Below are 13,445 nucleotides of genomic sequence, written 5' to 3' on the forward strand. Positions count from 1 at the left end.
ATCTTCCATTAGGTTATAATCCATTACTACTTTATTTTCTTATTCAAATTATTCCAGTTAATATGATTGTTAATTATGCCAATGAAAGGGGAAACAAGCAAGTATCCAAATCATTGTTTGCCAAGCACACGTTTTTAGAACAAAATGTAAAAAATATAGGATGAAGAACATAGAGTCCAAAGTGAGTCAAAGAAGGGATGACCAGGCGGGGCTGCCGGCTGATCTCAGTTGGGATTGGATAACATCCGTGGGGGGGAGGGGCTTGCATATGTTAAAAGTTGGGAGGAAAGGGCAGGGCTGGCCTGCTGCTCAAAATTCTGGCCGCAGGTGGCGACAAGGAGGAGGTGACCCTCTTCAGCTCCTGGTGTACTTCCTAATTTTCAAGGAAAATGATCTTCAGAGTGGAAAAAATATAATAAATGGTGATTAGAGGAAATGAAAGCCTGCGATCGCTGTGGAGATCACAGGAGGGCCCCGTCTGCATTGAATCAGGCCCAGATGAGTCAGATCCTAATATAATGAGGGTGGACTGCCAAGCTCTTACAACGCTGGAGGAATTGTGGAGAATGGTCAGTCCCAGGTAAGATGTTTGAATGGATAATTAACAAAAAATAGAAGAAGCAGTCATCTCTAGGAAGCTGTCATGCATTGACAGGAAACAAAGGTCACGGAAGGTGAACCTGTGGGCCCTGCCAGGCACGTCTGGGTTCTGCTGGCAGCTGCAGGGCCTGCGTGATGTCCCGATGGATAAGAGGCGGAGTTTGCAGCTCAGTGAGTGAATTAACGGCTCATCTGGACCTGAAGAGGATGTTGATTAAATCTCCATGAGCCTGGATTGAGGTTTCTGGTTGTACTGGGGCCTCTTGTGGGCCATTTCACATCACCTGTTCCTCCATCCACCACCAGCCTCAGCCCAGCGCGGCCGCCTCCGGCTTCCTTAACCAACGGAGGACATAAGCCAGTGGATAAGCGCTCCCTTGCCCCCTCAGAATGGACGTCCTGAGAATTTCCGAATGTAATGAGTGTCAGTCTGCCCACACTTGTAGCCAAGCTGGTCACCCACCCACATCCTGGCCCACCTGCCGGCCCATTGCAGCCCTTCCATCCTCCACGCCTCCTCCTGGATCACGTTCCCAACAAACTGTGTGCAGGCCAGGCTCTGCCTCCTGGGACCCAAGCTAAGGCATGTGTCGGACCCCATAGGATTCTTTTACTGTAAGGTCATCTGATTAACAAATGACTTGAAACCAGGAGAAATAGCTGAGAATAATCAATATCCAGAAAAATTCCTCAACAAGCTAAGTCATTCTTGGGACCAGTCATAGTAGATGAAAGGATAGCCTCTCAGTGCTCCAGAGAACAATAAAACTGGTGCTGAGCACTGTGGGGTGGTGAGGACGCACACATGGCCCTCTGCTCAGCTCACAGACTGCTGGGACTATGGAAGCATGGAATTCCAGAATCAGAGTCACTTTCATTGAGAATTTTGAAGGCATCCTTCCATTACCTCCAGCTGCCAGTGCTACTGGAGGGAAAGCTGTGTTTCTTTTTTTTAATCTCCATCTTTTATATATGTGCTTGTCCCCGCCCCCACGGAAGCTTTTGGGGTTTTCTGTTTGTATCTGGTTCTCTGGGATTCCACACTGTGTGCCTGGTTGTGGTGGTTTCCATTCCTCGTGCCCGGCATGCCATGTGCCCCTGGAACCTGACACATGTCGCTCAAGTCCGTCCTCTAGAGTTTCTTCAGTGGTTTCATTCCTGCTGTTTTCTTTTTTCCTTCTTTTCTCTTTTCTTCTTTTCTTTTCTTTCTTTTTTAATCCTCACCAAGGATATGTTTTGATTGATTTTAGAGAGAGAAATGTTGATGTGAGAGAGAAACATCAATTGGTTGCCTTCCATACACGAGAATTCTTTAAAAAGGTATTAGCTGCCAAAACCGGTTTGGCTCAGTGGATAGAGCGTCAGCCTGCGGACTGAAAGGTCCCAGGTTCGATTCCGGTCAAGGGCATGTACCTGGGTTGCAGGCACATCCCCAGTAGGAGATGTGCAGGAGGCAGCTGATCAATGTTTCTCTCTCATCGATGTTTCTAACTCTCTATCTCTCTCCCTTCCTCTCTGTAAAAAAATCAATAAAAATATATAGATATTAGCTTGTAAGACCGTGTAATAAATAACTTCAAAATGCAATGGGTATTTAATTTTAATGTAAAACATTTTTTGTACTCATTCAGTAGGAACTTAATCTGGCCCTGGGTAAAGCTAGCAATAAAACTACTGGTCCGCAATGTGTTAGCGTTCAAGGTGGTGTAACCAAGTGGACACCAACAGTGTGAGGGTGCACTTTGTTCACAGGCTGGCTTCTTGCTCGTGAGTCATCCTTTCCTTGGCAGCCCCAGTGTTCCTATCTGTATATTTCTGGAGCAGTTTCTCCAGAAAATAGCCTTTTGATGGTGATGCCAAGTGGCTGCGGTTATGACCAGATTTGAAAGTCGTCCTGTTTGATTTGAGACCTGTCACTGCTCCTGTGGGCCCATCCAGAGCCTCCAGTCTTGGGTGTTCTGTGTCCAGGGAGAGATCCGAGTGCTTCTCCCGACACCAGGCTCAGCCCCTCCCCAGCAAGGCTCTTCCTCTTGCGACTCGCCTCTCTCCGTCTGCTTTTTGTCCTAATGATCTTGTTCATTCTGCTTCTAGTTTGTACTCTGTGTAGTTTGGGGATAACTTTTTAAGGGGGAAAGTGGTCAGAGTGCTTTTACTCTGCCATTTTTAAACCTAAGGAGTCATGAGGGACACTCCACAGCAACACAAAGAGGATTAGTTAGATCCCCTGGGGGCATGGGAGGGGCCTCAGCTTCCATTGGAGTGGTGTGGGCAGGTTTTGTTGTGGAGTCGAAAGTTAAAGGTGAATTGGTTTTAATCGGTAGAGTGGAAGGTTAGTCCATTTGAACTTGAAGGAGCATCTATATATATAAAAGCCTAAGTGACCACCTGACCATTCGCCCGGTAGCTATGACGTGCAATGACCACTAGGGGGCAGATGCTCTGATCAGTAGAGGAGGGAGCCTGATTCCTCGCCAAATCGGCCATGGGTTAGGTTGCTGCTGGGGCACTGTCGGCCTCAAATCTGCTTCACCCGCACCCTGGACCCATCAGGGGATGTTGGAGGCCCAGTGCATGGATTTGTGCACCAGTGGGGTCCCTCAGCCTGGCCTGCACCCTCTCACAATCCAGGACCCCTCGGGGGATGTCAGAGAGCCGGTTTCGGCCCGATCCCCGCAGGCCAGGCCGAGGGACCCCACTGGTGCACGAATCCATGCACCGGGCCTCTAGTTGTGACATAGAGGCAAAAACAAAACAAAACACTGCAAGTTCAAAAGCTAAGGAGTCTGCGAGAGCTGCAGAGGCCAGGGGGGTGGCGGGGGGACTGGAATGTGGAGGGGAGGGTCTGGGAGCCCGTTCCTAAGAAGCCAGGCCTCTTTACTCAGTGGAGAGCCGTAAAGACAGGAGAGACGCCGTTGGGTATTGTTAAGCCCATTTGACAAGCTCTGATGTAAAAGTAAGAAACCAAATCAGACAGCTTTAAAGAGCTTTTAGCTGTTCATCAGCATTCATTTTAAAAGCCCCACATCAATTGAATTACTAAAAATATATGTAAAATGATAGGAAAAGCAGCAGAGGAACCAGACTCCCATTTTCTGGAGCACAGATGTGCTATGGGCCATCTATTCTCAGAATGTCTCCACCCAACGAGGGCCCTGCTTGACTATTTAAAAAATCATTTCTAGTGGTGAAGGCCTTGTGGGGGGGCAGGGGGGGCGTGAGGAGGCAGGCTAGAAGGGGGGGAGGGAACATCTGTAATACTTTCAACAATAAAGATTTAATTTTTTAAAATTACTTCTATATTAAAACTTTCTATTTTATCTAATTATCCCATTTGGTTGTCTGAAACCCCTCTTAAAAAGGGTTTTTTTAATCCTCACCTGAGGATATTTTTCCCGTTGATTTTTAGAGAGTGAAAGGGAGGGAGGAGGAGGAGGGGAGAGAGAAACATCATTGTGAGACCCGTCAACTGCACGGGCCCGACTGGGGGTGAGGTGCGAACCCACAACCGAGGTATGTGCCCTTGACCAGGAATGGAACCTGAGACCCTTTGACCCAAGCAGGCCAGTGCTCTAACCACTGAGCAACCATCCGGGGCAAAAAGTAACTTTTTTAATCCTCGCCTGAGGACTTGCTTAGAGAGAGGAAGGGAGAGAGAGAGAAAAAGAGAGAGAGAGAGAGAGAGAGAGAGAGAGAGAAAAACATCAATGTGAAAGAGAAACATCGATCAGCTGCCTTCCGTATGTGCCCCGGCTAGGAATCGAACTGGCAACCTCCTGGTGCACAGGGAGGCACTCAACCAACTGAGCCACTCCATCCCGGCAAAAAAAAAAATTAAATTAATAACAGTTTGAGCAAATGGCATATCAGTTGAAAAGAGAAATTCTCAGCGGTCCTGGAGACCTCCAAGAGTTTTTCCTGGTTGGAACGAAGTTGTCCCAGTCCTTTTCTTAATGCTGTTTATCGGCGAATTGGTGACACCCTGTGCCTGTTGTAATTGTGAAGAACTTTGTAATTATAGCTTTAAATTGCTCCTCAAACAACTCCATGCACGTGTTTAAGAAGCGGATGAAGGCTTCACTGTTGCAGAGAAGGGCAGCCGGGCCACAGGTTGACACACGCTCCGAGGCATGTGTGTGTCTCGTCCACTGCAGAGTATTCTGTTGGGCTTTGGGGGGTGGAATCGTGACTTCCTCCGTGACGTGTGGACATGTCAGCGGTGCGTGCGGGGGAATTAAAGCAGTAAATCTTTCTCTGCCTGCTCCCGGGCAGGCCAGCACAGAGTGGAAAATTAAAGCATTTGTTCTTTTTGGCTCCGAGTGCCGATACCATGCTGCACGTCTTCACATACAAGCCCAGCGAACCCCGCAGCCCCTGTCAGTCCGCTTCATCACTCAGAATGTCGAGGCTCAGAGAGGGTCAGACTGAGCCGAGGAGAAACTCCAGCACCCTCCTCGGTGTTGGCTTGTTTTACCTTTTCCTCTCACCTTAAATTCTTACGGGTACCTGGCCATCGACGCCTCCTTCCAGGGGTTTTTCTGTCTCCCTGCTTAGCGTCAGCCGTGTATTTCTGCTCAGAAGTAACTGGTCCGAGCGCACCATCGGTTCCCCACGTCCGTTCACTGGCCTGTGTCTACAACACGTGTCTCTGCCTCGGCTGGAATCCTTTTCTCTCTGTCTCTGTATTCTGGCCGCGGGATTCACTGAGTGACTCTGCAGCATTTCGGGGCTTGTAGCTTTTACATGCCACATGGTCAGAGCCGTTCTCACGGGGAGAAGAGGATTTGTTTTTCTGTTTCTGAAAGAACATTCTTTACATTTAAACGTGAAAATAAACCCCCTGCTTACGCTGGTGTCCCTGTCCATCTGATGGTTGCTCCTTTGAAAGGTACTGTCTTCCCCTAGCTGTTTTGGCTCAATGGATAGAGCATCGGCCTGCGGACTGAAGGGTCCTGGGTTCAATTCTGGTCAAGAGAACATCTCTCAGTTGCAGGCTTGATCTCCAGCCCTGGTCAGGCACATGCGGGAGGCAACCAATTGATGTGTTTCTCTCACATCTATGTTTCTCTCTTTCTTGCCCTCTCCTCTCCCTTCCACTCTTTCTAAAAATCAGTGGAAAAATATCCTGTGTTTTAACATCTGCGCATTTGTGACTTCTCCCCCATATTCTTTTCTAATACTTCCTATGACACAATCAAGGTTTCCCAGAGCAGCATCCAGGTAGAAATAGCAGTTGGTTAAAGCATCGTCCAATATGCCACGGTTGCGGGTTTGATCCCCGGTCAGGGTACATACAAGAATCAACCAATGAATGCATAAGTAACTGGAACAACAAATCGATTTCTCTCTCTCCCCCTCTCCCTCTCTCCTTCTCCCGCCCTTCCTCTCTCTCTCTAAAATAAATAAAAATTTAGAAAAAAGAAATAGCCCATTCAAACTGGCACACCGTCCCTGCATGCCATAACTGTTAGTTAACAAACAGTTGGATATTTTTTGCAATTCTCGATTACAGGCTGTGGTTCAAAAACTATTTCATCAGTTCATGGTGCCGTTTAGTTACCATGTCTGTCCATGTCATCGGATGGACTCGACTTCCTCCTCTTCCCAGTTCTCTGCCAGTTCATTCAGCTGATAGATGAGCTCCCTGCTGTGCTCAGGACAGCGCTGCACGGGCTAAGGTTGTGCCGAGACTAATCAACGAGACCCCCGTACCCACAGGCACCTACACAAGCCATTCTAAGTCAAGGCAAAATCTGTCACGTTAAAGGCACAAAGAGGCACAGAGTTATTAATCCTGCTCTGATTTGAAGCTCCACGTTCTGTAATTTTCTCATTTCTTTTCATTAAGTTAACAGGGTTTTTAGAATACAGTGAGTGAGAACAGAATTTTCTTTCTTAGTTAATGCGAAAACAATGAAGAATTTTTCAACAAAATGTATTTCACTGCCCCAGCTCCTTGATACAGAAGGGTTATTGTTTTTTTTGCTTATTTCTCTTTGATCTTTTCCATTTAAACATAAATTGTATATAATTATAATGTATAATTTTATAATCTGAATTTTTCACTGCCATACATAATGCGCTATTTGTTTTTGCTTTTTTTTTTTTTTACTGCAGCACAGCTTTCATCATCATACTATTTGATGCCTCTGCTCATTGGTTTACCAATACTGAACATGTTAGTTTTTGTTGGAGATGGGTATTTTTCCTTTTTTCAGTATGAGAAAAAAATGCCACATGGATCATTTTTGATTCAGAAATCCTACTCCTAGAATATTAGTGTGAGTAAGGAATTCAGAGAGAAAAGCAAGTGCTCAGACAATACGAATATTTTAGTGATTTCTGATACAAGCTGTGGCTCAAAAGCTAACAATTTTTGGTGCCACCAGTGGTTTTACAACAGCACTGATAGCAGGTGCTGTGACTAAAACGTAACGGCTTATTTAGCAGCTCTACACGATACTTTTAATTTGCTTTGATTTTTATGTGGGCTTTTTCTGGCTATTAGTGAAGTTGAACCATTTTCCCTCTTTGTTCTTGGTATTTAGAGGATCATTTGCATCCCTGGACTTCGGCTTTTAATGCACTATCATCTCTGATGCCGTGTTTCCCAGGGGTGTGCGTCGTGAGGGTTCCTGAGATACCGTATGCGAGTGTAACCTGAGCAGGGGCTGACCCATAAAAGTGCCAATAAATTATACCTGTCAGACCTTTTCCTTCTCAGCCTCGGGGGCATGAGAAAGTGTGCTTGTTTGTTTTGCTATTGAGCATACAAAAAACAAATTTTCATTTCAGGGAATTTGATTTAACTTCAGTGGTTTCAAAGGAACTAAGAACCACTGAAAGAAAAATGAAACTCCGAAGTTTAATTATTGTATATGGTTTTAATTACTAAATCAAGTCTCTGTGTACAAGTCTTTAGATACGATAAGAAAAAAATTTTTTTGAAGTTAATTGTTTCAGTTTCATAAAATAATCTCCAACTCCTATATGCCTTCAAATATAATACAAAAGCGTTTTTGCTAATATTGATAAATTTGGTTCTTTTTCGTCTTTCAAACTTAGAAAAATTAATGTTGAAGATAACTGATAAGATTGGTTGAATATTTTCGTTGAAGGCACTTTTCTTCCTGACCTGGAATTTAAAAGTATGTGTTGTTTCTCTTATTTGTCTTCAGGTTAAAAAGGCCTTCTTTGCCTTAGTAGCCAATGGTGTTCGAGCAGCGCCACTGTGGGAAAGTAAGAAACAAAGTTTTGTAGGTAAGCAGTGTGCCCCCCTCACCCCCCAGGGAAATCTGCAACAAAGCAGAAAGCCCAAGGCATTTAATGGGTGCTGATTGGAATTCACTCTAGTAAACATGTTACCAAATTAAAGAACATTCTTGCTTTTACATCCGGATAAGGGAGGGCCGCTGGTAATTCAAAATCATTTCCCTACTTTGATTGAATTTCCTTTGATTCAGCACCTTGTTGTCTCTGGAGGATCTTATGTGCTGGTCCCTGTGAGCCCAGGGACCAGAGTGTGAGGGGGAGGCTGTGGTCGGGCGTCTGTCTGTCTGTCAGCCACCCGTGCTCACGGTTGCTCACCCGTGGCCCCTCCAGGGTGAACACCTTTTGACAGGGCAAAGGAAGCATAAAAGTGGTCAATGCCTTCGCTGAATCATTGCTATACTATTAAAACATTGTGTGACTTATGCCATCTAAACTGCAAAATTCCACATCCTGGGAGCCATGGCAGACCGGGGGTGTCCCCGGCCAGGGCTGTGCGCCGCTCAGCGCTGCTGTGAAATGGTCAGTTTCCTCTTGCAGTCCTGGCGCCTGGCACAGGGTCGTGCCCCCAGAAGTGCCATGTTTCCAGAGCTGCTGGAATGCTTGATCTTATTTTAAAGTATTTAAAATTATTTACATGTAGCTGCAAGTCTTTTGTGATGTTCTGTAACAGTCATTCATTTCTCTCTCCTTGACTTGCCAAGTACTGTGATTAATTCCAGTTACTGTCGGGTTCAATTTCAGCTAAATTTGTGTATCTTAGTTTGCTGTAGATAATTAACAGATTAATAGCTTTAAATAATATATTAAACGGTGCTTGAGACGTGTACTTTAGAAGCTGTTCTAGTAACTATTCCAGGGTTTGCCTGTCATTTGCAATTTTTTTGTGTTTTAATCGTTTCCTATTTAACATACAATTCTTTGTTCCAGGAATGTTAACAATTACAGATTTCATAAATATACTACATAGATATTATAAATCACCCATGGTAAGTACCAGAATCCTCATCTGATCGGAGCTGTGTTCTGTGTATGTGTATAGGGGTTGGTTGTGTGTGCATTTAAGATTTGGGGGGGCAGGGGAGAGGTGGTACAGGGGTGGTGCTGGTGATTGATTTTTCCAAATATATATGATGTGCAGGAACCTCTGTGTAAATCAGTCATATGTTTAAGCCTGAAGAAGGTCGCCTCAGGTAAATGAAAGGCTGTAGCGTCTTTATTCAGCTTTCAGGAGTTACCGGAAGTGGACTTCCATGCGCTGACTTATTGCCTAGATGTTCTGTAGGTTTCACTAAATGTATGACCTGGAACAGCATATGGGCACGTTGTCATAGAGACGCAGCCTGGACCCTGACTGAAGGCGGCCCCGGCACCACTCCTGTCCGGATGGCTGTCACCAGTGACAACCTCACTCTCAGATGAGAATACCACGGGGCTCACTTTCATGGCCTGTTATGAAGGCGGCCTCGGCACCACTCCGGTCCAGATGGCTGTCACCAGTGACAACCTCACTCTCTGAGATGAGAATACCACGGGGCTCACTTTCATGGCCTGTTGATGGGAGTACAGCTTCATGTACTTACCCCAAAATTCTGTAACAAGAACGATATGTATTCTGTGGTTTAAGAAGTAAAAGTTAAAATGGAAGAAATTTAACTGACATTTTCCTGCCAGTTAAAAAAAGACTGCTGGGGTTCATTTTTGTGGCACGACACCCTGGCCCCTGGCCCCGCTGTTCTGTAAGACAAGAGTGAGAACCCCACGTATGGCCTTTAACACTCTGACTACGTGATTCTACCAGCTTGTTTGGTTTTTGTTGTATTGGGGGAGGGGTTGTGTGTTTTTATTGTTGTTTTTTCTTTGTTTTTTAATTGAATGTATTGGGGTGACATAGGTTAATAGAATTATATAGGTTTCAGTGGTACAGTTCTATAATACACCATCTGTATGTTGTGTTATGTGTTCTCCACCCCACATCAAGTCTGCTTCCATCACCATTCCCCCCTTTGCTCTCTTCTACCACCCCTTACCCCCGTTCCTCTGGTAACCACCACACTGTCGGCTGTCTGTGAGGTTTTGTCTGTTTGTTTTGGTTCATCCCTTCACCTTTTTCACCCAGCCCCCCAACCCCTCTCCCCTCTGACACCTATCAGTCTGTTCTCTGTATCTGTGAGTCTGTTTCTATTTTGTTTGTTAGTTTATTGTGTCTGTAGATTCCACATATAAGTGAAATCATATGGTAGAGGTTGTTTTTGTTTTTGTTTGCACAGGTGGGAAAGGACAGAATTATATACTTTGTTTCTTTAACTAGTACTATTTTGGGTATCTAAAAGGTAAAAGACAATCCAATGAATACTGTTTTTACATGTAATAGTCAATATTGCTCACTAACTAAATTCCTTCATAAAACGGGAAAATAAGTTTCTTCGTAGGACATAACTCTTAGAAGGAAAATTTGCCAATGACTTTGTAGTTATTTCATATTTATTTCAGATGATAGATCTGATTTCTTACATACCATCAATGCAGGCAAATATTGATTTTTTTCTTATAATAGTCATCTCTCTGCTTGTGGACTAGCAAAATCACAGAGTATGATTAATAAGTGGATAGATTTTTATTAAGTGCAGCTAATACTTGAGGATACATTTTTTTCTTCACATTTCACCTCATTTTCTTAATTCATACAGAAAAATGCTATTGTGAGAGCTATGGTTTATTTCATTTTCCAAGTATTCATCATTCATATATAAAAACAATTGATTTTTATATATTGACCTTTTATCCTATAAGATTCACTTAGTTCTAGGAGCCTTTTTGTACATTTGTCAGGATTTTTTCTATGCACATAATAATGTCTGCAAATACCATCAGTTGTACCACCTTGAAAAGCCTTTCTTTTTGTCATAAAATTGTTTTACTGCCTTAAGTATGGATCTGTTGCTATACTCCATTCTGCTCCATTGTTCTACTTGTCTATCTCTTGTACCATAGTCTCTTGGTGACGTAAATAAAAAGCCTGATGGGCCCTGGCCAGTGTGACAAAGTGTTGCAGGTTCGATTCCCGTCAGGGCATGTACAGGAGGCAACTGGTCAATGTTTTTCTCTCACATCAGTGTCTCTCTCTCTCTCTCTCCCTGCCCCCCCTTCTTCTCTCTCTAGAATCAGTAAAAAACATAACTGCCCCCCTTCTTCTCTCTCTAGAATCAGTAAAAAACATATCCTTAGGTGAGGATTAAAACACACACATATACACACACACAAACAAAAAAACCCAGCCTGCTGGTATTATTGAAAGTCTGTAGATCAATTTAGGGAGAATTAGCATCTTAACAATATTGAGTCTTGCAGTCTGTGAACATGGCATTTTTCTTACTTTATTTCATTGGCTAGCACTTCCAGTAGAGCATTGAAGTCATGAGAGCAGGCCTCATTGCCTGTTTCTCATCTTAGAGGGAAAGCATTCTGTATTTCACTGTGAAGTATGATGTTGGCTATAGTTTTTTCATAGATGGCTGTTACCATGTTGAGGATATTACTTTTCCAGGTTTAATGACAGTTTTTATCATGAATGGATGTTGAATTGTGTCACATGCTTCCTCTGTATCTACTGAAATTATATTCTTTTTCTCCATTCTCTTAGATACTGTTTCTTCAAATATTTTCCTGTCCCCTCCTTCCTTTGGGGATTACAGTTAGTCAGCTGAGACTGTTGTTGTGTAGGGGTTTTTCAAGTGTGTTGTTTTTTCTTTTTAAGTTAGAGATGCTAAGGATCTTCTGTTGTCTCAGAAAGAAGGAATGAGTGTATATGTCCATGTGTGCTTTAAAATTAAAGCATATCAGAAATTTTCAAATTAACCCTTTGAGTGCCAACCAATATCCTAGGAACTACAGTAGGGCTTACGAGTGTCCTGACTAACGAGTTTTTTTTGAGATACCAGCTGTCTCTCAGCCAATTTTTTGCATTGAGTTGATAGAGTAATTTGAGTTAACGAGCTCCTTAACGAGCTCGGTCTCGGAATGAATTAAACTCGTAAGTCAAGGCCCCACTGTATGCTAAAATTGCCAAGGCATTTTTGCTGATTTTACAGCCGTTTAGGAAAAAAAATATGAATCGCAAGTAAATGAAGTTACATATTCAAAAACGTAAGGAAACCTTTACTACAGAATCTGAGTAAACTTCATAAAATCATAGCACTTGTAAAAAATTAGGCAGATAAATGCCAGTGGTCAATTTTAGAACTACAAACATTCGGCATCATAAGTAATCTGCACTTAGGTGCCATCTGTCAATAAAGAGTGAACTACTAGCATCTGATAGTGACACTGCAGGAGGAGCGAGATAGCACTCCCGGCACTTCTGGCGAAAGACAGGAGGAGCGCGATCGTGCTCCCAGCACTCTAGGGGTTAATGGAAATAGATTAGACTTGTTTATTATGTTTTAAATTGACAGAACATTTATCTTCAGAGAAATGTAGAGCATTTTCTTTCTCATTTGTATTTCCAGCATTGAATTATCTTGTTTGCCTCTGCTGAATTATAGGATTCAGCAGCAGTGATGAAATGTTTCTTACATTACATTAACTTTTGTAAATAAGAATTTTTTCTTATTTTCAGGTACAGATTTATGAATTAGAGGAACATAAGATTGAAACATGGAGGGGTAAGTACTGTGGGGTATTTAAAATATTTTACTATCAGAAAAAAAATGTTCTACTTCGTATATGTTTTAATTTCACAGATCCTTCTCTCTCTGCTTAATGATAAAATAAATTGCATTAATTAAAACATTTGTTTATATCTTAGTTTTGATAGTATGCCATCCTACTGTGTATATTACCCATTCTGTTTAATAGAAATGTATAGAGAACCTGTAGCAGGTTTTTATACTAAACCCAGGAATGTGAAGATGAGTAAGCTAACCAGCACCCATATCTCTGCCCCCAATGGAGCCACCATTTCAGTATGAAGTATTACCCCCCCAAAAAATTTGCCTTTGTATGGAAAATGCACCAAAGGAATGCCTAAGATTAACAAGAGCAAGGATCTGTTCTTATTTAAAGTTAATAATTATTTCTTTACCAATTATGGAAAACATAGAACAAGTGAACCTTGAACTAGATGATTGGGATCAGATAACATGAAAATAATGTCACAATTGCTTCATTTTGTTTGTAACATTGAAATTCACCCTTTATAATCACAGTACCCTTTCTGAAATGGGGCCATTTCAAGTTGCACAATTGTGAAACTGTTCTGTGTCAGTGGATTGGAGGGGGCGGGGGACGGCAGGGGCGGTTGGCAGGAATCCCATAGATAAAGGACTGGTGGGAGTCACTGAGGAGGGGGCTTGACGGGGTGGGGGCGGGTGAACTAGAGAGAAATGGAGGGACCAGTTGAAAGAAAATTTTGAAATTAAAATTGAAATTTCGCTTGGTACTTCCCATAATCCGCTTGGTATGATAAGCAACCTTTGTGCCTAGCTGTGAAATGTGAACATTCGTTAGAATTCTCTAAAGGGCTAGGGCAGTGGTCGGCAAACAGCGGCTCGCGAGCCACATGCGGCTCTTTGGCCCCT

At 43.2% G+C, this 13,445-nt stretch overlaps 1 protein-coding gene across 1 annotated transcript in view; it reads left to right on the top strand.

Moving 5' to 3' along the window:
- Positions 1 to 13,445, top strand: part of PRKAG2 (protein kinase, AMP-activated, gamma 2 non-catalytic subunit) — a 231,275-nt gene that overhangs the window by 202,944 nt on the left and 14,886 nt on the right. Inside the window, exons 7-9 of the mRNA XM_014528202.1 lie at positions 7,776 to 7,857; positions 8,797 to 8,855; positions 12,485 to 12,530. Of these exons, the coding sequence (XP_014383688.1) occupies positions 7,776 to 7,857; positions 8,797 to 8,855; positions 12,485 to 12,530 (187 nt within the window). The remainder of the gene's footprint in view (positions 1 to 7,775; positions 7,858 to 8,796; positions 8,856 to 12,484; positions 12,531 to 13,445) is intronic.

The sequence above is a fragment of the Myotis brandtii genome, unplaced genomic scaffold (genome assembly GCF_000412655.1).
Source record: "Myotis brandtii unplaced genomic scaffold, ASM41265v1 scaffold624, whole genome shotgun sequence".
Taxonomy (NCBI): Eukaryota; Metazoa; Chordata; class Mammalia; order Chiroptera; family Vespertilionidae; genus Myotis; species Myotis brandtii.